Below are 24,934 nucleotides of genomic sequence, written 5' to 3' on the forward strand. Positions count from 1 at the left end.
AGTGGTATTTTCAGTATTAACATAATTATTACTGCTGGTAATATTAGAAAAATCTGCTTCTTCGCTTTTATGAACCACTTTCATTTTAAGGTGTTATTGAACTATAAAATGGTATTTATTTGCTCCGCTTGTTGAAGCTAATAACTAAAACAAGTTTGTTATTTTTGAAACATAGTATACCAGCAAACTCTCCCTGTCCCTGGTCTGGTCTTTTGGTCTGATCATCACTCTTGATGGTCTGGTGGGCTTATTGGTATTTATCAGGCATTGATAGATATTTAAAGACACAAGACCTTTTATATCAGTTATCTTTGCTTAGTTGCTAACAAAGCTAGGGCCTTGAGAAGTTGTCTCCCTTAATCTCTGCATAGGAGCATGAGGACAGTGGAATAGATGAGCTTCAAAGCCTTTTCAGTTCATCTCCAGTTTCTATGCCTTCGAAGCAAGATTACTTATTCTTTTGGAATTCCACTCAGCCAACATCAGTGGAGCACACATCCATATGCAAGGAATTGTACTCTGGAGGTAGGAAAAGAGAAATGGTCCATATTCTACACATGATAAAAGGACATTGCCAACACCCCTATAGCCAAAGACAGAGTCACAAGAGCAAAGCTCAATAAATGCATTGGACCACAAGTCTACCTGATAGCAGAGACTTCAGGAGAAAGACCCAAGGATACACGGATACAGGACGAGCTGTACATGTTTCAGCTGGCTAGAGAATGGACAACCGTGTGGAAATATGATTGGTCAAAGGAGTGTGACCTAATGGTGGTAGACTAAGCACAGAAACCCAGTAAGAACTGCCACACCAACTCCAGTGTCGTCTGTGTGACATGACATATGTCATTATGCCGGACGGGAGCTACGTATCCCATGGGACTAGGCTTCCTGGAGATCAATGGCAGAAAGCCCGGTATTGGCCATCCTTGGGGCATAGACAGGTTTCTCGAGTAACTGGCTATGCAGGATATGGGCTTTGCACAATATCTTTTTAATAATGATAGTCTTTATATATACAAGGCAAGAATTATCTCTTCAGGAACAGCTCTGAGATAGGGAAGCACAGTATGGGAATGTATAAGACTATATCAGAACCTTTGTCATACACGGGGTGTATGATGAGCAAGGGAATAGATGGGTTAATGTTGATGGACAAAGACTGTTATAGTATACTTTGAACTTTATGGATAGGCTTGCTAGATCCCAACCCCATGGTGTCTGCTGCATAAGAAGGTACTAAAAAGTATATTTCAGCAGGTGCAGAGAGCTGATTAGGCATATTTGGTCACTAGATGAGATTTAAAAAAAGGGTTAGAAAGAGGAAAGGCCATGATAGCGATAATGAGACAGAAACTCTCTATTCATAAGATGAAACCACTTGACTGAGGTTTACGTTCCCAAGGACAAGATTTCCTCTTCTAAGGATGCTTTATGTCTAACACCTGTCCCTGATAATATGCTTTTCTTAAATATCGCTGATGTGACTAAAAGAAGCTTTCATACTGTGCCAACCAATGACATATGACCTTCTGATTTGTTCTTTGTTTGAATACTACATAATGAAAACATGAATTCAGTAAAATCACAGCAGATTCCAAGCACTCTCTTGTGTGTTGTGTCTCTGTCATTTGCCGAACTTGTGCCTTCCTGTGTACCAAGACCCTGCTTCTCCCACGGTCTGAGTGGCTCCCCTGAGCCAGTCCGTGGCAAAGGCCTGTCTTTTCAGATTCTTGCTGGCCTCTCTGTGCAGCATTCCTTCTACTTGGGTATGGACAGGACCATTCCTTAACCTGAGGTCTGAAATCCACTTCCAAACAAGGTACGCCAGAACATTATGCCCTGTTCCTACACAGAAAGGCTAGGGAAGATTAGAATGGTATTTTTAAGCTTTGTGATCTGCTCTTAGGAAACAGGTTCTCATTTCTATCTTCTGCTCTGCAGAAAAGAATCTCTTACTTCTGTGACTTGCGTTACGATGAGAGGAGGCAGGACAGAGGGGGACAAGAAAGGGTCAGAGAGAAAATTTGCTTCTAAGGCTATTTCTGAAGCATCCACCCTGAGATATTGTCTCTGATTTTCAAGAGTAGGGAGAGAAATGATACAAATGGTGATTGGAATCAGTAGAATGTTCCAGGGGATCCTGCAAATCAGTGCTTGAGGATTCAAGGGCATTTATTTCCCTTTGAGAAATGTTTCCTAAATGAGGTGGCATCTAATGGCCCATAAGGAAGCTGTATGTAGGCACTGGAATGAGAGAAAAAATGGCATGAACATGTGGGAAAGAGTGGGGCCTTGCTGATGTAAAGAATGAACTAGGCCGGGCGGTGGTGGCGCACGCCTTTAATCCCAGCACTCGGGAGGCAGAGGCAGGCGGATCTCTGTGAGTTCGAGACCAGCCTGGTCTACAAGAGCTAGTTCCAGGACAGGCTCCAAAGCCACAGAGAAACCCTGTCTCGAAAAAACCAAAAAAAAAAAAAAAAAAAAAAAAAAAAAAAAAAAAAAAAGAATGAACTATCAGAACAAGAATTGAAAATTGGATCAGGGCCTCCATATAGCATACTCAATGTCAACTTGAGACACTTGAATTTAATGCAGTAAACAAAAGAGTTTTGCACACAGGAGGAACACATTTTGGGGGAGGTGCTCTAGAACACTAATATAATCAAGGTAGAAATGTCAGATGCTGGTGTAAAATGAAAAGAAACTAGCAGAATGGAGGCATTCAGGAAATGTCCTCTGACGTTCTGGCCGCAGGTGGTAAAGAGGTAATGGTGTTGGATACCAAAGAAGTAGATTCAAGAAAGTTGGCCAGAGGAAGAGCTGCGGACTTGGCAGCTGATTGGATATGGAAACGCAAAAACATCAGGATAAATGCTCAACTATAGACAAGCCATGGAGTAGAGGTTGCCACAGGTTTGGAGGAAAAAAAATGAGGTCTATTTTAAAATTTCTAACTTTAAAGAGCCTGGTAATACTTGACAGAGATATTAATTTTTGAAGAATTCGAGACCCTGAACTGCTCATCTTTTCCAAGGGTCTCCTAGGTACAGTATGCACAGTGGGTCAGCAAATGGTGATTGCACTGGGCAGTGGCTGACTTAAGAAATAGGTCTGGAGCGCTGCAGAAAGCAAGAGCTGGAGATAGCCAGCGCTGTAGACTCTCGGGGAAAGTGTTTGTTGAGGTCCAGGCAGGTTTTCTAGATAAAGCCTGTGGGGTAAAATGTTAAAGAATTTACCTTTCAAGGCAAGAGGAGAAGGAAAACAAAGTACTGGACACAGAGCAGCAGACTGGAGACAAGAAGACAATCAGGACAATGGCTTGCCCAACCACAAAAGTGGATCAGTTTCAGGGACAAAGGGGACCCTGAGCAGGACAAAGGCAGGAATGTCAGGGTTGAGGGGGCAGTGAGCTAGAGGCCCCTGCAGACAGATCATAATCTACATCTTCTAAGACTGTACTCCCTGGGGTTAAAGATAAAGAAGGGAGACTCTTCAGTTCCCTGCAAAGGGAACAGAGAGAAGGCAAGAATCCAAACCAGGTAAGTGGCTGTCTTCAGGCAAAGCAATGCCTGACTAGTAGCAAGGAAGAGACTGAAGGGAGTCAAAAATACAAGAGCTGGGATACACAGGGACACCATGCAGTACTGCTCAGCCTTTCAAAAGAAGGCAGTCTTATTGCCACAACATGAGTGAACCTGGAAAACACTAAGTGAAATAGTCCAGGCCTAGAAAGATAAACATAGCATGCTCTCTCTTAGAAATGGAATCCAAAAAAGTCAAACTCATAGAAGTGGAGACTAAAATGGTGGCTAACTTAGGCTATAGGGATGTTCAAAGAATACTAAATTTCATTTAGACATTTTTCTAGTCTAAATAAAAAATTTATTCTAGACAAGACATAAGTTCAGAGATTTTTTTCCCCCTCTTCTCCATTCTCTTCCTCCAGGCAGCTGCTGAGATTTACAGTTTACTGCCTACTCTAGGATAATTTAAAAAAAATAAAACTATCACCACAAAACATAATATGTGAGGTAATAGATATGCTAATTACCTTGATTTGTCTATCCCACAATGAACACAAACCTCAAAACATCATGATAGTGTTATGTTATATGTTCCACAAATAGGTATAATTTATGTCGGCTAACAATCAACCAGTATGTGTAAAATGTCAGAAGAGTTGACTGGGCCAACTTGGAACAAGGCTGTCCTCAGTCTCTCTGGTCTAACCTCCACTCAGTTTCCCAAAGCTGCTTTGCACTGTAAGGATACTCCAGTGTCTCAGACCATACCAGCAGTCAGCAGAAGCACCATAGGAGAAAGATGCAGAACCAGCCCAGTCATGTTTCTTAGTTTATTTCTTTCAAAAACCGTTAAATAAATGAGCAAAGAATGCTGTAATCATGACCTACTCATTTAATGACCTTGTTTGGTTTTGTTTTTTTGTTTGTTTGTTTGTTTCTGCTAGATGCAGACGCTCTCTGTCCCCTGCCCCAATGAACATCTGCACTAGGCCCAAACCTTGGAGTGACTTACCTGAAGAGTAACACCATTTGTCTGAAATCTGTTGTAAGTACCTTACGCCTCCAGTGAACTAGTTTACTTTAATAGATGATGGTGGTGGTGGTGGTGATGATGGTGATGACAAACCACACAATTACAAAAGCAGGTACAATTACAAGTAGCTTCAGCCTTTAGATGCACCTTCATCTCTTAGGTGACCAGTCCCACTACCCGCAGCTGTTTTCAGCTACCAGCATTCATTGCATGCATGCCCAGGTAGTGTCCTCTCCCATCTCTCTCCTGCCTCCTGGTGGCTGTGTCATGTTTGCCTCTCCCAGGATGGTGGTAGCTAGCTACCCTCTTCTGTTTATGCTCATCGTTTGCCAGTCTATTGAACCTTGCAGTTGCTTGTCATTTCATGTCACCCTGGTCAAACCTCTGAGCCAGCGTAGCCTGGCTATACCTCCCTGATCTCTAGGACACACCCCATGTTATTGTCTCCTTGCAACTGTAAGCAGCCAAGGCTTCCTTTTGGGACTCTAGGCTCCTTCCACCGTATTTCCAACCCATCAAGACAGGTCTGCTTTGCCCTCTGGGTACATGGCTCTGTGTAACTGATAGGATTCCTTGTACACATGGCATTTCTGTAGAAATATATCCCTCACAAGGAAATAAGACAGGGTAGGAGAGTCAATATCCACAGGCAACTAATGAAAATCTACTAATCATATTAAAACTAATAGATGAATATATGCTTTTTTTCACGAAGAAAAGCCAAAAATTTGAATTGTTTAGATGCTCTGCATGCAAAATAATTATACATTTAAAAAAGAAATCTCCTTTTAATTGTACTTATTAGTTTTCCTGTACAATAGAAGGCAGGTAATGGGATGGTGATTTACCAAAGTCTCTGTTACTGGAAAACGCTAAACCTGAGAGGCTTATACTCCTCTTAGGTCCAGGTAGGACATTTCACATTCGTATTACCTAAGTCTTTAGCTATTCTAGCATACCTCAAACCCAAAGAAATGAAGCTAGAGTTTTGTTTTGAGTCATTTTACCTGTATTGCATTTGGTCTCTTGACAATTGATGACAGTTGATGATAGCTGGTATGTAGGTGATAAACAGGCCTTTCTAGCCAAGATGGGGAATGAAGGCCATTGAGGAACTAGGGCTTACAGACATGAGAGAGGACCATAAGTTGTTTCTTTTGCCTATAATCACACAGGGAACTTAATTGCATAATTTATCCTTATGTTCAAGCACAAGGAGTCCCTTAGAAAGCCTCACATCTGAATAGTTTCTCACATCTGAGTTTTGCTTCAACACAAAGTGATGCCCGTGCCAAGAGCACAGTCACGCTAGCGTATAGAGTGGTGTCGAGGTTTGCGCGCGCGCGCTGCGACTCCTCCATCCTTGTGCTGCAGAGAATGCAGACCTCGACCTAAGAACTAGTACCTGATCTCTCTTGGGATTGCAAGGAAATGCCCAGTCAGCTGTTTTTTGCCTCAGGGAGGTGTTTCATCTTCCCCTGGGCCCCGGGGCATGGGCATGTTGGCTTATAACCCTAGCAGTGTCTGCTCTTCAGAGACTGCTTCCCTACATACATGAAAGAAAATAGTCACCAAGGCGGGAACAATATAAAAACGGGAGCTTTACAAAAGTGGGTCCCTTCCTGAGAGGGTCCTGAGAGCTGCCAGGGCTCTGCACCTGTTCCCAAAGTTTGAGAGGTGATGGTTGAGGCTAGTGCTGGGTTTTCTCACATTACCTGCACACATGCTCAAGCCTGCCGACTTCCCCCTGCTGCTGTGATCCCGAAGTGAGAGGATGTGTATAGAGGGCCTGGCATGGCAGAGATGAGTGTGTCTACACCACTAAAACTTGCTGAGCCTTCAGTGGGTGCCAGACACTATTCTGGGCACTGGGATACATCAAGGAACACAAACAAATCCCTACTTGTGAGCTTACATTCAGTTTCCCTGCTCTATAAATGACAAACAGACAAAATAGGTACATAGAAGCTAACCAAGGACTGATTTGATTTTATTTTCCTTTTTCCTTCCAGAAAGTATAATTGAGAGGAAAAGTGTGAAAGAAATGCAAAGGGGAAACAATAGGTATGCAAATGAATCTTGCCACCCCACCTCCCAGTCCCGGTCCTCGCGCATGACCCAGAGGCTTCTCAGGACTCCAGTACCCAGGCTCACCTGTTCTCTAGCTTCCCTGAAAATCAGGCCTAAAGAAGACTTCTGTAAGAGTGTGAGCGCCCACCCTAGTGCCATCCTGACTCAGTGCAGAAATGTGCCCCGCTCTCGCCTTCCAGTTCCAATGCGGTAAAGATGAGGTCAACAGCTCTCCATTGTTGCTGGTCTCTGGTGCTTCACCATCGCTTGAGAGTATCCCTTGGTCTCATCTACACCTTGGGACACAGCTCCTTCAGCAAACTCCCTTCAGTTAGAAGCTTTACCTGTAGCTGGGCAGTAATGACACACACCTTTAATCCCAGCAATTAGGAGGCAGAGGCAGGAGGATCTCTATGAGTCTGAAGCCAGTTACAGAGCTAATTCCGGGATAGTCGAGGCTGCACAATGAAACTCTGTCTCAGAAAAAAAAAGAGGGGGGGCTTTACATGTACCATTTATTTCCTGTCAGGATCTCAACTGCAGTGAGGAAAGACACTGAAAAATATTGTAAATCAGCCCTGCTAAGAAGAAGGGGGAGAAAAGATTGAGATAATAAAATGCTTTAATCATGAAAACATTTTAAATTAATGTGAGAATACTGGGCCAAGTTGTGAAAGGATAAATTGTAAGAAGGCGTGATAAGCAAAAGTCCTGTAGGTTGGTTTCATGAATAGCCTATAGTGTTCAGGCCAGTGGGCCACTGCAGGCCAAGTGCAGCTTGCTTGACCCTCAGCTCCAAGGAGCCCTAAGTGCAGCCGCAGCAATGAGAGGCATGTGTGAACAGAAGAGAGGTGGGGGCAGGCAGTGAGGCCTGGGTGGAAAGAAGAGTTTGCTCAGTACAACAACAATCCTTTTACCCTTGCCCCTGGCCGGGAAATTCAAAAGATGACTGCAGTGGACATGCCTTACTTACACAGCTAACTGAACACCACAGAACTAATATTTTCCAAAAAGCTTTCTCATAGACTACTCGCTCCTGGGCCAGCGCTGTGCTAAACACAACCTGGCTCTTCTCCTTTATTCTTACCCACACCCCACAGCTGGAAGGTATCGCTGTTCCCATTTTACGGATGGGGAAGATGGAGACTCTGAGATGCAGACTAACCTGCCTTGGGCAAGTGGCTGCTAGCTGGTGGAGCTTAGTTTTCCTAAACTCCCCTCCCCAGGTGGCAGTAGTCCTTTACTTCCACCCCAACCCCTCCCCAGACACTCTCCAGTGTGAAACAGAGGAGGATAATAGTTGCCACTCCAAAAAGGCTGATCTAAAAGACTGAGTGATTATTTATGAAAGTAACCCTTTCCTAGCCACACAGGCTGCTAAGTGAAAAGCTGTTCATGTGCAGGAGAGAGCGGTAGCCCACTGAAGGGAGAGAATTGGGAGAGAGAGAAAGAGAGGAAGCACTTGCCTCTCCACAGACCCTGGAGACTGATAAGAGCTCACGCAGATAAAATATTTATTTTTCCATATGTTGCAGAAAGCATTGCCATCACTGTATGTGTGCAGTATGTGTGAAGGAGTGTGAACTATATACATCCAACAGCACCATTCTGCCTAATTTCCATGCATTTAACATGCTTAATACCTAGCAGCACATCCATATGTTTTAATGCATATTTCTTTGCACAAACAATATGGTCTAGTTAGGCAAGAGCCAGCATCCACCACAGCCTTACTCACTGCTATCTTTCAGCCTGAAACTTTCTGTCAGGACCAGCACAGGGAGAGTTAAAACACAGAAGGTTCTGCTGGCTAGCTCGACTGCCCTTCACCTTAAACCGCCTTCCTATTTCTTGAAGCAGCCTTTTTCTCATAACAAAAATGTTCACAGTGGGGAGATGAAAATGTTTTTGTTCTCTTTGGACAATTGGGACATGTTCAGTCAGAATGTCAGCACTGACCGTTGAAAGGCGGGTGCCTGCGGCCACACTTTTTTTTTCTTTTTCTTTCTTTCTTTTTTTTTTTTTTTTTTTTTTTTTTTTTTTTTTTTTTGAATGCAGAACTCCACCAGTGTGGCGGGAGGAAGTGCACAATGATTGGCCTGTTTTTCTGTGGAAGTGTTCTGGGTACACCCAGTTTTGCTTTGCATATATTTACGAAACATCTGCCCTTTTCTTGTTCTGAAGTCTTTCTCCGTCACAGCCCCCTTCCCCTTTCCCCCGGTTTTTCTTTGTTGTTGTTGGCCTGTCTGACTTTTTCGTTGAAGTTTTCATTTTCCGGATGAGGGGCCACCTCATAACAGTGTATAATTTTAACGGGGGGGGGGGGGTGGCGGGGAGAGAGAGAGGGGGGGGGAGAAAGAGAGGCTCACAGCAGGCGGGGAGAGAACAAACTTGAAAGAGACTGAGAGGCCAGAAAGAGCTTGGCAAACCAACCTTTGGCATGGTGACCAGGAGGAAGGTTCTGGTAGGAGTTTGTTCTCTGAAATGCTGCCTGGACTCAGCCAGTGTGCTGCTGCCCTCTACAGGTTCCAGGGGATAGTACAAGCTACAAAGGCTTGTACAGACACATCCTCAGATGTGCCATGTTTATACAATCCTTTGTATGCAACCAAAGAAGGCATTTTCAGTTAATTACAAGAGAGCTTGCTCTTTCCTCCTTAATAAACCACAAACTGAAAAAATGGGTCATAGAACAGCACCTGTGCGTGTCATACAGATTGGTGTTATGTGTTGCTGTTTCTTGGCTTCAGAAAAAGGAGTCCCAAAGAATTGTGAAAGAGGTTAGGGTGGGAGAGGAAATGCTCAATGGACAGTATTCCGTGCTCTTGCTATGGCAGGGAAACAGCCATGGTAAAAGAATAACTATAGTGATACTAAGCAAATGAGGGAAGGAGCCAGGTAGGTTGGTCTTGAATGTGTCCTTCTTGCAGAGGAGGCTGCAATGCCCCTGTGCCATGGACAGATGCCCAAGGTGATCGTAGACATAAGGTGAGGCACAGATATCAGGCAGGTATCAAAATCCAATTCAAGACAAGAAGCAAAAACGTAAACAGTGCAATTTCTCCAGGGTTAATTTAGAGTCATTGGGTGGTTTGGCAGCACTGGGGCTTGGAAAAGAGCACCCTTAATTCTCCAAACCACATGTCTGAAACTAGCTCAGGCCTTGTCTGTAAGCACCAGAGGTCATTTTCTTTTCTGCTACATGATAATGGTCATTGGTGTTTTGTCCCTATATTTAGATGAATTGCAAGGACCAGCCACTCTTATTAAATACTCTTCATGTAATCAATGAAAAAGCAACCAATCCAGGTTGATTCCACTGCTGCATAAAAACTAGGAAACTTAATTGAGATTCAGACTGGGACTAGTCTCCAAGTGTACTTGAATTTCAGCTCTGTTTAATTCCATCAGCAAACAGCTATTGAATAGCTGCTGTGTATAAGTTGCCCTTGTTCACAGTATAGACTAAAGAAAGGGTAAACTCTGGGAGGACAGGACCCACACTGCTCAACCCATAACCTGTATAACACATCGCAGCCACATGGTATTTGTAAAGTGGATGTGTGAATGAGTGAATGAATGAGCTGGGAGGAGCAGAAAGGCAGAAGGAAAGAAAGGATGAAGAGCAGGACTATATCAATAACTAAAGCATTCCCCTTCCCACAGGGAGGTTATTCTCTCATAGAAGTAATAGCATATAACTAACAATGAAGTGAGGGTTGATGAGGAAAACACGAATCCTGAAAGTACTGAGAGATTTCAGGATGACACAGAGAAGAGTCATCCTTTCTGAAAGAGGGGACACACAGCAGCATATCGTGGAGCTGGCATTTACTAAGTATGAAGGCTACATCTCTTTTCATCAGGCAGAGAGGAGAAAAGACTGGTCAAAGAAAGAACAGTGATGGATAAAGTTGAAGAGCCCAGAAAGTACATCCCAGAGCTCTGGGGATGATAAACAAACCATGAAACAATGTAGGGCAGATAAGGAATTGACCTTGACTGCCAGGCTATCAGGTCCTGCAGGATTTACTGATTGGAACGCAGCAGGACAAGGGGGCTAGGGGGTGGTGAGCAAGATAGTGGACACCAGCATCCATCCTGGACAGGGAACAGACTTGAGAAGACTGCAGGGTAAGCTGAGGCTGAGGAAGGTGAGCGCTGCACCTGGGGCTTCTACAGCAGACCACACTGCAGGAAATAGACACCTGAGCAGAAGCATGGCTCTCCCAGGGGAAACAAGGGGGGAGGGGTCTTTGGAGACTTTGATCTTGGATGCTTTCTTAATCTGACAAACCAGAGTAGCAGATTCTTGGGGGTCCCCAGGTAGGCATAGGATTCAAGGGTTAGTCCCAGAGTTGCCCCTTCAGCAATGAGACTTGTTTTTTAGATGTTGGCTTTCTCGACTTTGAAAAATATATCGGAAAGCCCCCCTCCCCCAATTCTAATCTTTACCATACTATTCTGCCTCGTGCCCTCTGAAGAAACAGATTTGATTTCACAACCTGTTGGACTGAAAACACAGCATACTAATCATAACACCATATTCTGCGAGGGCAGATTTGACTACCCAGTACAACACATTTCAATACGAAATATTCTGTATACAAGTCCAATGCCATGCTCATAGAAACAAGGAGAACATGGAAACATAGCGACTTACAACAAATTATGTCCCACACATAATCTATCCAAAAAAGAAAAAAAAGCATACTCTCTGGTTACATAGTGATAGAAAAAGACACAAAGCCACAGAAACTGGGGACGTGTTCAAGGAGGAACTCATAATCCCTTTTTTCTGGGGTCTGGGGTCCATCTGCTCTAGATGTTGATTGCTAGTTACTATCGTTTGCATTGCCACGGGGAAAGGAGCCCTGAACTGACTGATAGCTGAACTGTTTCCCTTTCTACTCCTGACACTAAATACCACCACCACCTTTCTCCTGCCCCTGAGGCAATCTCTTTCTCACAAGGCAAATGCCACTGGCACTCCTGAACTCCGGGAGCCTGGACTAAACCAAAGAACAAAGAGCATCTTAAGTCCTGGACAATAAAGAGGAGGGTGGAGAGTAATGTGTGTCCTCTTTCCCCCTTAGCTGCAGGAACCTGAGCTCCTCCTAACCACTCTCCACTCTTACACCACCCCTCTCATCTGGACAGCCTGCAGATAGATCGAGGTTCTGATTTGAATTATGAACTGACTTAAAATAAAACTAATAGGAACAGGAAAGTGGGATACTCCACAGTGTGCTCCAAGAACAGACTTAAAGCTAGAAGGAACCTTGTAGGGCCCTCTAATCTAAGCCCTTTATTTTGCAGATGAGGAAACTGACGCCCAGAGAGGTGAAGTGAGGTGCCCAAAGCCACACAGCAAGTTGCAGGCACAGCTAGTACCGTAGCTCAAGTCTCCTGACTCCCAGTCCATTGCTCTTCCCATTACTCCACGGGCCTGTCTCTAAGCTTCCCGACAAATGCTAGAACGGTAAACCTCCACAGTATTTTTTCCAGACCCTGTTAAAGCTCTAAGGGGGACAGGATGCTTTCTTGGATAATGTCAGCCATACGTAGCTCAAGCTGTCTAAAGTTCTGGGACAGGGTCTTTTTATACAGCCAACAGAGTCCAAATGTGGTGCTGTTTGCTTGGCCCATATGCTTTCATGTGTTCCCAGTTAGGCCATTACTGGAGGGAAAAAAACAAGAATCAGCTTGTTTTAAAACAAGGGACATGCTGGACTCCCTCCCATCCCCCTTCAGAAAAAAAAAAAAGTCAAGTTATCTTTAACAGATTCTAAAAATGCCTTTTCCCAAATATGCAGTCAGTTCCTTCAAAGGGCCCTTTGTTTATTCTCAGGAAGAAACCCAAGACAGCTGAAAACCAGAAGGCATCTGAGGAGAATGAGATTACTCAGCCGGGTGGATCCAGCGCCAAGCCGGGCCTTCCCTGCCTGAACTTTGAAGCTGTTTTGTCTCCAGACCCAGCCCTCATCCACTCAACACATTCACTGACAAACTCTCACGCTCACACCGGGTCGTCTGACTGTGAGTACGCCAGTGAGGTGACCCTGTCTCCCCAGTGTCTGCATGGGGCTTCTTTCCTGCCCCGGGGTTCCGGCTGTTTTGTATTCAGAGCAAGCTGTTTCCATTTAGTCTTCCAGAGTAGTCAAGAGTAGCATGCCGCCATTTTGATCCAGCCAGCGTCTATATGTTCTCAAAGCCAGAGTATCTTTTAAAGCCACGTGACTAGGCATTTGGCCTCGAAATGCTGATTAGTTACATGGGTCACATTCTCTTTCACGAGAAACTCACAAAAAGAAGTTGTATTGCGGCTTACTGATTATTCTTGCTCTCAGTAACAGCACTTCTACCGTTACTAAATGGAACAACCAAATATGGACCTCAGAAGGCCAGTGAGACACAAGGAAACAACCATTTCCAAATTATATAACCCGAGTCAGATTTGCATTAGTTATTGGAGTCTCATGTAGCTTGGCTGAATTTCGGTCTTTCCAGTTTTTAATTTATTTTGAAGTGGTTAAAGGATAGCATACATTTACAGAAGAAAAGAGAATGGCTTCCAAGAATTCAAAAGCCACCCAGACTTCTCATAGCCAATAAGAACGCAGGTTAAAAATATTTTTTAATTAAAAAAAACTGCCTACGGGCTAAATTTGGAAATGGGCACTTAATGAGAATCGTCACTATTGAAATCACTTCTTTGGTGTTTATTTTTGCCATCTTCTCACTAATCTAGAAGTCACTTCTTAAATTCTATTTTAAGAAAGTTGATAAATCACATTAGAAGGCTGTTTTTTGTTTCTCGAGTGTAACCCAGTACTTGAGAGAGGAACACATGTGTTGACAATACCAAACTGAAAAAGTATTCCTTTTAGCTTCAAGATGCCCAACAAGTCTTCTGAACTGATCTCTCCACAGGGTGTCTGGTAACAGGCAGAGAGCTGGCATAATAGAGTGAGTTAAATATACCAGGAAAGCTTTATTTCCCAAAAGGGCTCCATTTATCCTGTTCCTCCAAGACAAAATTTAAAAAAAAAAAATCTCCATTAGGCAATCTCTTGCTGTTATTTCTCTCCCAGCAGAAATGTAAAATTCTGCAAGGAGGACAAAGGGTGAATCTGGGCGATCCCTCCCCCACTCACTTGGCCATCATGGCCTCTAGACAGGGGATGTGAGCTGGGACAGGGGTTGGGCTTCAGCCACACTCCAGCTGTTAGATCTGAGTCACTCAGTGCCACGTGATCTGTGCAGCCAAACTTGCAGCTTCTGTTTCTAGTAGAGGGCGGAAGCAGGGACTTTATCCTGGGGACCATCATCATAGTCACGTCCATGGCTTTCTTGCCTGGAAGTCTCCTGCCTAATAGTAATTACAGGAAGAACTTGAAAATAGCATGGCACAGTGCCCCACAGACATGTGTCCACTGCCCCTGCCCACTAGGAAGGTGGCTTTCCCTCTGGTGAAGCTGGAGTTTCAGTGTACACCTTCATCACCTGGCTTCCTGCCATACCTATGGGGAAGGTTGCATGGGATGGCCAGAGCCCAGAAATCCAGTACAGTCAAATGAAAGCTTTGCTGAGTAGAAAAGCCACTGTGCTCCTCACACTGTAGTAAGCATCCTCTGGCCAGGCCTCGCTTGCCCTACTAGCCTGGCATATGTGGAAGGAACAGCAGGAAGGTGCTGTCAGTACAGCCCTGTGGAAGCCGACAGAGTGGAGCTCAGTCGGTGTGCGAATGCAGTTGGAAGGAGACTGAAATAGGAGGAGAAACTTCATCTCCGCTGTCTTGAAAGTCACTTTGATTTTGCCATTAAGATGTGTAAGTCCTCTCCACACCGACCTGTTGTTGAAACGGATTCTACTTCTCTCTAAACATATTTAGATTGTAGTTTGTCCTGATTTGAGCCTACACTTAAAGGAAGATTGTTTTTAGGAAAGATTCACAGAAATCTGTCCATTTGGAGATTGCCTGAGAGAAGACAGGAAAGGAGTTTATTTTAAGCTGTTAAATTTTTTGGATGCTCTTCTTGCATTCAAGAGGATTTTTTTTTTTTTTTTACTTTCAAATGTCATTCTTGCCATAGATTAATTTAAAAGCCTAATTTCTTTAAGGTAAAATATTCAGTTCCTATTTAGAATGAACAGATTTGGGGCATTTAAAAATAGTGTCCTTGACTTGTTAGTCTCTTTAACTTCAGGAACATTCTACCAGTCTGTGGTGTTCCAAGCTTTCACAAGTGCTTGAGTTTTCATAGCACCTTTTTTATTTTGTTGTGTGCTTAGCAAAATTATTCTTAGTCATGGCTTCCTGTCCGTCAGCATGATTCTTCCCAACTTACGGATGAGAGAACTGAGAGAACTGACACCTCACTGAGGAAGGATTTGCTGCCGTGTGCTCACGTGGGTGCTGACAAGAGTTTACCAGTTTGCTCTCATTCTGATTGTCCAGAACTCTCTGCTCAAAGCGCAAAGATGGTATTCCTAGCTATGAACCGGCATCTTGGAAGTGTGTGGCTACTCATAATGGTGATGTGATTATAAAAACACAGTAGATAAATCATCCCTGCAGAAGAGAAGTCAGCTCTGCTGTAACTAGGAGAGGTGACGAGCCATGGTGCTTGTGCATATACCCATGGAGAGATGACCATTCTAGCACCTTAACTGATCAGTTGGCTATGTAACCTGCTGTGCCATGGCACTTCCGCCTTGGCCAAATATACTAGTGATGTCCAAAAGCAGAAGTCACATAGTCGGATAGGCTTTGCTTCAGCGAGATGCTGTTGTTATCTTGCCACAGAAATGCATGCTGTTTGGCAGTGCACTCCCCAACACAATTTCCTCTCAGCAATACTCTACCATTTCCACGGAGCTTGTCACCTCTACACCATTTCTGAAAGCATAATGGTAAACAGCTTCAGATGACAAAAATAGAAGGCATTAAGCTGAATTTGGGAAGAGAAAGGGTACAAGAGCCCTCAGTGTTTGATAGAGCAGTTAGCCCACCAAACAGGCTGTGTACTTCAACAGGACAAAACGTTGTCAGCAGCACAGATGAAGGCCTCCATATGAAGAGCCTGTCCTGACAACTGTCAAGCTGTAACCCATCACATCATACTTGTGAGATAGAAGCAAACAGAATTTTTCCTTGTATATCTCTTCCATCTTGTTTCCCCGCCCCAGACCAGGCTCCCTTCCATGGAAGGGAGAAGCACTTCTCCCTTTGGTGGCCCTCCCCGCTTCTACTGGAGGTCTGCGCTAGTTCCTCTCGTCGGAAGCTGACATCCATGGTCACTCACCTTCCAATGTTTCTGTGTTGGACTCATCAGACCGTCTAGTTCTTGTGTCCTTGCCAAGATGCATTTATGCATTAACAGTTTTTATTTATTTTTAATTTAACCTTTACACATTACCAAACTGTTGCGTGGGTGGGTTTAAGTTTAGCTGTGTAGGTAGCATGGTGCTGCTGGGGCTGCCTGCTGTCGAGGAGACTGTGGGTTCTTCTTTTCCTGTCTCCTGCCTGCCATCTTCCCTGGCCTTCTCGCTTTCAACTCTTCCCTTCACTCATCCAAGGCCCTGTGATTAAATTTTTAGTACACTTGGATCATTTTGAACTTTTAAGCAATTTCTGAGAGAACAAAACAAAGAGGATTTTTATGGCAAACTCCATTAATGCCACATTAAGGCTGACATTTTAATTACCCCCAAGTCAGGAAATGCAAAGTTCAGGTTCCCACAGCAACAGAAACTGTCCCCTTGAGTGCCGAGTGCAGCATCACAGCAGACTCTTTCATTGCGTGGTTACACAACACCGGCAGGAGAACATTGTTTTTAGCCATGTCTATGGAAAGAAGCAGCCTTCACCCTTTGTGGCTCGCTGGAACTCCAGTTGAGGATGTGAGCCTTTAGCGCCCCTCCCGAATCCATCTCTGTGCATTATCCTGTAACGGAAGACATGCTCTCCATGTGCACACAGATAGGATTAAAGTTGCTGTGGGGACATTAACTCTGGTTTCCGGACTTCCGTGCCAGTCACATTTAAACCATAATGTTGTAATTTTTGGCATGTAATAAATGTGCATTTCATGTACACAGACAGAAAGAAGCATAAAATGTATTTTAAAGAGCAATTAATTACTAACTTTGTGATTAAAAAACATTTGGTGCATGTTCCTTCCCATTTAGCATCAGCTGCTGGTCTTAGCCAGGCCTAATAGATGACATACTGTGTCCCATCCTGGATCTCAGATGTACTTACTGTATGTTCCTGTTCTTCTAGATAATTAATTCCTTAGAAACGCTGTAGGGGGAAAACAAAATGGAAGGAATATGCAAGCATGTAAATAGGGTAAGGGAGACTTTGAAGGAAATGATTCATTTCTGCAAATAAACCTCTGAGTCCCTGATAAAGAGCCAGAAATCTGCTAAGTGGGTGTAGACAAAGGTTTCTGGCCACCTTGGAGCATCTGGTCTTGGGCTGTAAGAACAACTTGAAAGCAGATTTTCCCTCATGAATTCCAGGCTTGCCCAGTAGAGGAGTGACTTCCCTAACTCCTTAGGCTTCAGAATTTATTTCATTCTCTAATGTCCAGAGTGTATTTTCAAACTAGTAGGGGTGGGGAGTTGTAGGGAATTCAGGTAAAAGGTGGGCTTTACAAAAGAACCTCTCATTTAGAGAATAGTGTTTTCTTCCTGTGCATATTAATCTGGTTGACCCATTTGTGTTAGAGAAGGGCATGTCTCAAAATAACTGAACGGGATTGTGAATAAAAGGGATCATTAGCAATGTGCCGCCGTGGCATGGTCTTTGAAATGCAAGTGCTTGGTTGTGTAATGGAAATTAGGAGACATAAAAATTGTTCTGGAAAGGTGTGTGGCTTAAACCCCAGCCCAGCCTTGGGGAGGTGGGGGCATGCTCATTGAGGATCCTCCTGCTACTTGCTCATTCTCTCCTGTCATGCATTCCTTTTTTGCTCAGTTTGGTTGCATATGGTATTTAACCTTTAAGAAAGAAACTTGAGTTTTCCAGGGCTCTGATTTGCTGTTCTTAGGCTGTCTCTAAGTGTGAATGTATGTCTGTGTGAGTGAAACTGCTCAAGCAAGTTTGAAGGGCTCTCTGGCAAATTTGACTGCGTGTTCAGAAAGTTTCCAATCGGAAAGCTGATTCAGTGTAAAACCTTCCAAAACCTTCCTGAGGCACCTGTTCACATGGAAAGATTGGGTTTCTGTTGGAGGTGCTCAGAAGGCAGTGTTTGTAACTGAAGATCTCTGGGATGCCAAAAAAAATGAAAACCATTTTGGCCCCAGAAAACCTCTATAAATGTTCGAAATGTATAATCAAACAAAGACTTCATTTGGATTCTGATGCGTGTATCTCAGCAGATGTGTCTAAACTAACTGGAATCCCACGGGGGCAGCTGAACTGGATTTTGGTATGTCTTGATAACTGAAAGAGTTATTCTTAGACTTTGGAAGGACAAAAATGGTCCATCTGTGAAGAACCGTAATAGAGACATGGCAAAAAAAAAAAAAAAAAAAACAGCACCCTCTGACAGAGTTATTTATGGAATTTAGGACAAGTTGGACAATCCTGAAAACATTTTGGGGTCACACTAATCTGCAGGAGAAATGCAGCCCAACTGGGGAGAGGGGAATAACAAGCACAGATAGTTACCATCCTATGGCATGGCTAATTAATTTCCTAATAAATTATGTATCAATTAAGTAGTAAAGAGAGCACTGGTAATGGAAGTAGGTACTGCGGCCGCCTCCAGAGTGCCCAAGTTCCCTTCTCTTCCAAGTTCCAAAAGGAACCTAGTGTTTATCTTCCTTTTCTTCCTAACAGTGTAAACTGATTTTTTGCTCTTCTATTAACCAGTACGTATGGATTTTATTTCTTTAAAAGAGTCTTTCCCTTTTTAAAAAGTCACTTCCCTACCTCTGAGTTAGTTGACATATGATGTTTTGGGGATTGTTTTTGTTACCTTGTATACCCTCCTTTTCCGAGATTTTAATGCTGAGAGCAGCACTTACCCATTAGAAGGCCAGTTGTTTGTTTGTTTGTTTGTTTGTTATTGCTCTGATTGTCTATTGCTTTTATTTATTGTGCTTAGGGTCACAGTTTTTCTTTCTAAGACATCTTTGTAGGCTCTTGTCTTTCGCTCAGTGAATGTGGCACTGGTTCTGAGTCAGTGTGCCTCTTGGAGAACTCACTGTGAACAGCAGACTCAGGACTGTTGGTCAGTCGGTCAGTCATGATGTTTGCAAGGCAGAAGGCCTCAGGCCTGGTGCTCTACAGGATGCTGTTTGCCAGCTGGGTTCCAGTGCTTGGAGACTTAAATTTGTGTGAAAAGGAGCAGATACTGTCAGAAAGGGTCATTGAAAATGCATCCCCGGCACCATGACCCTCGGCAACCATTCACTCGCTCAACTTTTGTGTGTAGAGTGCATGTGTCCATGTACTTTACTGCATTCTATGGGTACCCAAAGGTCTGTCATCAACAGTCTTAGAATTTAGTCTATGTCTTCAAAACACCATTATCTTAGAATTCAGAGTGGTTATGTAATACACTGGAATCCATTAACATCTAGTTAAGTTTATTGAAGAGGTTCCAACTGACCTCTTTTGAAAGGTGAATAAAATTTCATTGAATGTGAGGCATTCAGGTAAAGTATGACAAGTTTGCACTCTAGTTCAAAACTTTAAAATCCTCAGGAAGGGTTTTAAAGAAACTTTTCACTGTCAAAACTCTGCTTAGGGAAGGCCTAACTTAGCAGCCGGTATGTGGGGCATACAGGGATGAGAGAGGCCAACTGGAGAGAGGAGAAAGCTCAAGAGACATTGTCAGTAGTTCACACTATTGGTAACCTGAAGGGAGCTAGGGATAAGAGGAGGAGGAGCAAATGGAGGTCCCAGGAAGCCAGACTTGTCAGACTAACATAGGGGTGAAAACTCTGGAAGACTAAGGCTACTAAATAGATAAGGGAAATTATCATAGGTAATACCACCAAGATACCAAAAACAGGAGGTTTAGGGATCTGGGCCTAGTGGAACAGGTCTACTCCAGTCTTAACCACTCAGGAGTCTACTGCAGGAAGATTACAAGTTCAAGACCTGCCTGGGGAGCAAAGTGAGTTTAAGGTCAGTTTGGTTATCTTATCAAGTCTCTTTCTCAAAAAAAACAAAAGAGAACCCAAACAAACGGGCAAGCAAGCAAAAACCACAGAAGAAGAGAAATATGGCTAAAGATACAGCTCAATGGTGGAAGTTTGCACGGCATGCCCAGGGCACTGGGTTTAAGCCCCAGCAAGGTTTTGGAGAACAGAGTTCATTTCATGCAGCATAAAGCAAGGAACAGGAGGTATCCCCACTGGCAGCAGGATAGTGAGTTACAAATGGGGTCCCAGATTACACAGAAATATTTGAAATTAGGGGTAGGAAACCCTTTGGCCAAGAGGCCATAATTTATACCATAAATACAGGAAACTTCAAAGAGGACTTTGTTGAAAGAAAAAAAGGGGGAAATAGAACCTGGGGAATGTTTACATTGAGTGATAAGAAGAGAACAAAGAATCTTCAAAGGAGGAAAACAAAACAGAAGAAAAGATCTGAGAGATAGGAGAAGACCAGGAGAGTGAGGGATCCTGGGGAGGGGATGGGTCAGCCACAGATAGCAGGATGGCAGCAAACTGGGCAAAGGTCACCTCAGAGTGGCTGTCCTGAGAGCAGAATCGGGTGTCTCTCTGTCTCACAAACACACACACCTCTTATGATCCAGAGGTATTCAGGGACAAGCAAGATAAAGCAACATTTGCTAACAACTTTTTAAAAGAAATTTAATGATTTAAAGAATGTCAAGTAACTCAAAGATGGGATCATGAGTATTTTTAAGATGCCAGACTCCCAAGCCCTGTTAGGAGCCCAGAGTGGGAGTAGGAGGTGGGCAGTGAGTGAGGGGTTATGAAGAAGGACTCCTTTAGTAGGTACAGTGAGAGAGAGAGAGTTGGTCTCGCCCACAGGACAGTGCTGATAGGAAGACTGTGACAGGAACTGAAGGCCCAAAGGATCCGGCGTGGATGGCACCATTGCACTGGTTCCTCAACTGCCACTCTCCTGTCCTTTGGCTTAATGAGAGCGAATGTTTTATAAGCATTGTTGGATGTCTTCTAGGATAGCTTCACTGACACCCATGTCACCTGAGGACAAGCATCAGATACTTGGAATATGTAAATTTTCTAACAATGCTATTTGAAACATAATCCTTTAAAGTACCCCTTCCATCTTCCTTGGCTGAGAGACCCCATAAAAATAGCTGTGTAGTTACTTGGAACAGCAAACAGGCCTCTGTATCAAACATCAGGAGGCATCCTCAGCTTTATTTTTCAGACCAATGAGTTTTAAACCTGACTACTTAAAGTATTTACTTTTACTAATAGCTAAACACATTTCAAAAGCCGTTGCCATCTGGACAGAGTTTCTGACATTGTTTCTACTTCAAGATGGTGATCTGGAACCAGTGTAATCAAATATTACTTTGTTATTAAGTTACCTGCAAAACTAAATGAAAACTATTTTATCATCACTGGAAATTATTTGAACAACCACAAGGAAGACTCTTGAACATTCTACACAATTTCTCAAGGCAGAATGACTTTAAACTTGATAGTAAATTGGCCATATGAAGGTTTTCCTGTCTTCCCCAGTCCCGAAAGCATCCTCTTACTTACCTTGCCCAAGCCATCTCAACATTATTCCTGTCTTCACCTTTATATCACGATCAGAAGTCAAGGCATACAGAAATTTTAAGGACACTTGGTAGAACACCAATTAAGGAATTTCAAGAAGTGATCACCAGATGAGCTTTGCCATCTAATCATTTGCTGTCTCTATTCTCTTCATACCACGGCCAGGAATTATATGGAAAAGAGACAGTGGAACAGAGAGGCCCAAGCATACCCGAGATGCTGAGTGTAACTATCCGATGAAAATGCAACGTGCAGACTCTGAGTGCAAACCCTTAAAGGAAAGAACGCCTGCCTTTTCCTGAGCAGATTCTGAGGGTCTGGGTGTGTTGCCAGTTTTGAGAGAAGCTCCAGAAACCAAGCCCATCCCATCTTACTGCTGACCTTTAGTTCTTGTAACCTGAATAGGACCTTGGGACTGCCTGACATCTTGAAAATCTTACCTTAAGATACTGAGAGATGGGGCCAGAGAGATGGTTCATCAGGTAAGAGCACTTGGCTGCTCTTTTAGAAGACCAGAATTCTGTTCCAAGCACTCACATTTGGCAGCTCCAAAACTCCTGTAACTTCAGCTCCAGTGGCTCCATCACCCTATTTATCATTCACTGGCTCCCAAATGCATGTAAGTGCATGCACACAGTGCACGCGCACACACACTCCGAATAAAGAAATGATCTTTTAAAAAGATATTGAGAGATGCTCTCAAGCAGACCTGCCTCCTAGAGAGTAATACAAGCAGACTTTAGGCAAAGCATAATTCTGGCTCCATCCCACTCCACAGTAAACTTCTGACCCAGAGGCCTTAGTCTGGTTGCAGGAAGTGAGCCTCTCTTGGGTGTGTGAGCTCCCAGAGAAGACGATGCATGCACATATTCACTGTTTGTCTGGACAGTTGAAGCTCCGACCCGAGGTCAGAGGTGAGAAGGAAAAAACAGATGCCTGTCAGCATCTCCCTCCTTGAACCTGCCCTCCAAAAGGAAGCAAGATCCAAGGAGGAAAGGTTCCACATTTATCCAAATTCAGCATGACTTCTGATGACTTTCAGGGTCCTTCACTCTGCCCAAGAGGCAGGACAGCTGTGATAACAGACTCTACGCTGTAGAATTTCTTGGTTCATGGGCTACAGCTTTGACCATGGGTTGTTGAGGAAAAGTTTTCTCACTCTCAGGGTGTAGTTATACATAAATTTTAGCCTGTAAATGCAGTTTACATGCTTTTAATGACTATTCTCTGCTTTTGTTTCCTTGTATGCATAGTATCTATTCCATAAATTATTGTCAAGAAAGATTAGGTAGAGTGCTGTTTGTAAACTTCCCAAAACATCATTAGCACCAGATAAACAGCCAATCCTCAGTGGTTTTGACCACCAACTAATAGCTGCTCCTCTTCCTCATCTTCTATTATTTTTATATTTTGGGTCTCATAGTCCAGGCTAGAGTTGAACTTGGAATCTTCCTGCCTCCTCCTCTGGAGTGTGAGTATTACAGACAGGTGCTACCATGATAATGTCAGTTTAGATGGTTCAAATTAGGATGACAGTTGTATCAAGTCCCATACTTCCTGAGAACCACTGGATCTCTACATCCTCAGTCTGTAGAAGAAAGCCTGCCAATTCCCCTCTTCTTGTCCCTCTGAATTCAGGCCAGGAAGCCTCTCCACTGATGTCTTTGCCTTTTTTAATCTCTACATTGTTGATTTGCTTTCCTAAAAATGAAAGAGGACTAATATTTAGTAAGCATCCAGTGTGTCAAATACATTGTCATAGCATTGTTATAAAAGACCACATTTATATAAGATAAGGACATTATCTGGTGGACACTTTCTCCTTGTTTGGAGGAAGGGTGAGAATAGGACCTTAGTGCTGGATGGTAGCGTTCTCAAGAATTTCTTACGCACCCCTGCATTCTCATCAGTGGGAGGTTTTCAAATGATGGAGAAGGGAAAGCCCTTTATTTTCTCCCAGATGTCAGATCTGCGCATGCCCCGTGTAAGCTTTCCAAGTCCAAATACATGAAGAGAACAGAAGTCAGACCTTGAAACAGACAGACCATTGTTCCTCTACATCAGAGAGCCTTTTGCAAAGAGAAATACAAGCCAAAAAAAAGTATCTCTTTGAAAGACAGTCTTCAGTTTTCATAATGGCTTTAGAGTATCTTGAGGTCATTCAAAATCAGGTACCGTTAGAAAAGTAAATGTGTTTGAAGGAGTAGAGGATTACTCTTTGTCACCTGACCTGGCTACCTTCTTCATTTCTTTATTTTTCTTTCTTTTTTCTTTTTCTTTTATTTATTTTATTGTTGTTGTTGTTTTGCTTTTTTTCATTGTTGTTTTTCAAGACAGGGTTTCTCTGTGCTGTAACAGTTCTGGCTGTCCTGGAACTCTTCTTATACCAGCATGGCCTTGAGCTCACAGAGATCCACCTGCCCCTCCCTCCCAAGTGCTGGGATTAAAGATGTGTGCCACCACTGCCCAGATGCAATTTTTCTTTCTTTCTTTCTTTCTTTCTTTCTTTCTTTCTTTCTTTCTTTCTTTTTTCTTCCTTCCTTTCTTTTTTTTAAGATTTGTTTATTATGCATATACAGTGTTCTGCTGGCTACAATGCCAATAGAGGGCACCAGCTTTCATTATAGGAGATTGGGAGCCACCATGTGGTTCCTGGGAATTGAACTCAGGATCTCTGGAAGAGGAGCTAGTGCTCTTAACCACTGAGCCAACTCTCCAGCCCTGCCTTCTTCATCTCTAAAGAAGTTTCCAGTAGTTAAAAGGAAAATGCATTTAGGCTCGTTGGCTTTGTCCCCTTCTTGTCCTCTGGTACCCACATAGTTTTGGGTAGTATGTAGAGATGGTTTTGGACATTTGCTTCTCTTGCATCCTGAGTGTTTCTGCTGCTGGGTGTAGAAATGCGAATTGCAAGGACACACATGGAGGAACTTGTTCTTCAAGTCTTCCTGTAATAGCTGCAGATTGAAAGCCAAAGCAGATTATGTGCGAGTCTGTATACATCCCAAGTCAGAGCTTTAAGACATTAACTTCCTGAGTCATGATTTCTGCATCTTGTGTGCAGAATTCCTTAAATCACATGTTGATGGCTAATCAGCGGAATCCAAAGACGCAAATTAGATGGTACAATATTTACAGAGAAAATATATGTGTAGCTCAAAAGATAACGATCTTCACAGCTACCATCCCATCCAAAAGGAAAAAAAAAAAGTAGTAGTGTTGCGTCTGAACTCTCAACATTGTAGCCAAGAAAGGAGTCCATCTAACAGGAGAAGGAAGCTTAAGACAACATTTTTTGGTAGCAGGGGTCCAAACCCTCAGTAAGAATGTTTGAAGATTCAGAAGGAACACCCTGCAATTCCTGTTATCCAAATAACATTATTATCAGCACATATATATGTATATATATAATATAATTTTGTTATTGAGAATATATAATTAATTTTTAACAATATAATAATATATAACCATGAAACAATTTTTAAAATATATATTTGATAGTTTCTTACATGTATGTAAAGAATTTTAGTTATTTTCACACATATACACA

The 24,934-nt window shown here is 43.1% G+C and overlaps 1 protein-coding gene across 10 annotated transcripts in view; it reads left to right on the top strand.

Moving 5' to 3' along the window:
- Positions 1-24,934, top strand: part of Zbtb20 (zinc finger and BTB domain containing 20) — a 733,810-nt gene that overhangs the window by 673,534 nt on the left and 35,342 nt on the right. For 8 of the 10 annotated variants that reach the window (XM_038344639.1, XM_038344642.1, XM_038344641.1 and 5 more), the window contains 3 exons: positions 4,475-4,575; positions 6,576-6,627; positions 12,485-12,672. In XM_038344639.1, coding sequence (XP_038200567.1) covers positions 6,608-6,627; positions 12,485-12,672 — 208 coding nt within the window. In that variant the 5' untranslated portion in view covers positions 4,475-4,575; positions 6,576-6,607. Of the gene's footprint in view, positions 1-4,474; positions 4,576-6,575; positions 6,628-11,952; positions 12,116-12,484; positions 12,673-24,934 lie in introns of all 10 variants that reach the window. The other 2 variants (XM_038344647.1, XM_038344649.1) reach the window with 2 other exon arrangements.

This window comes from Arvicola amphibius, chromosome 10 (genome assembly GCF_903992535.2).
Source record: "Arvicola amphibius chromosome 10, mArvAmp1.2, whole genome shotgun sequence".
NCBI classification, from domain to species: domain Eukaryota; kingdom Metazoa; phylum Chordata; class Mammalia; order Rodentia; family Cricetidae; genus Arvicola; species Arvicola amphibius.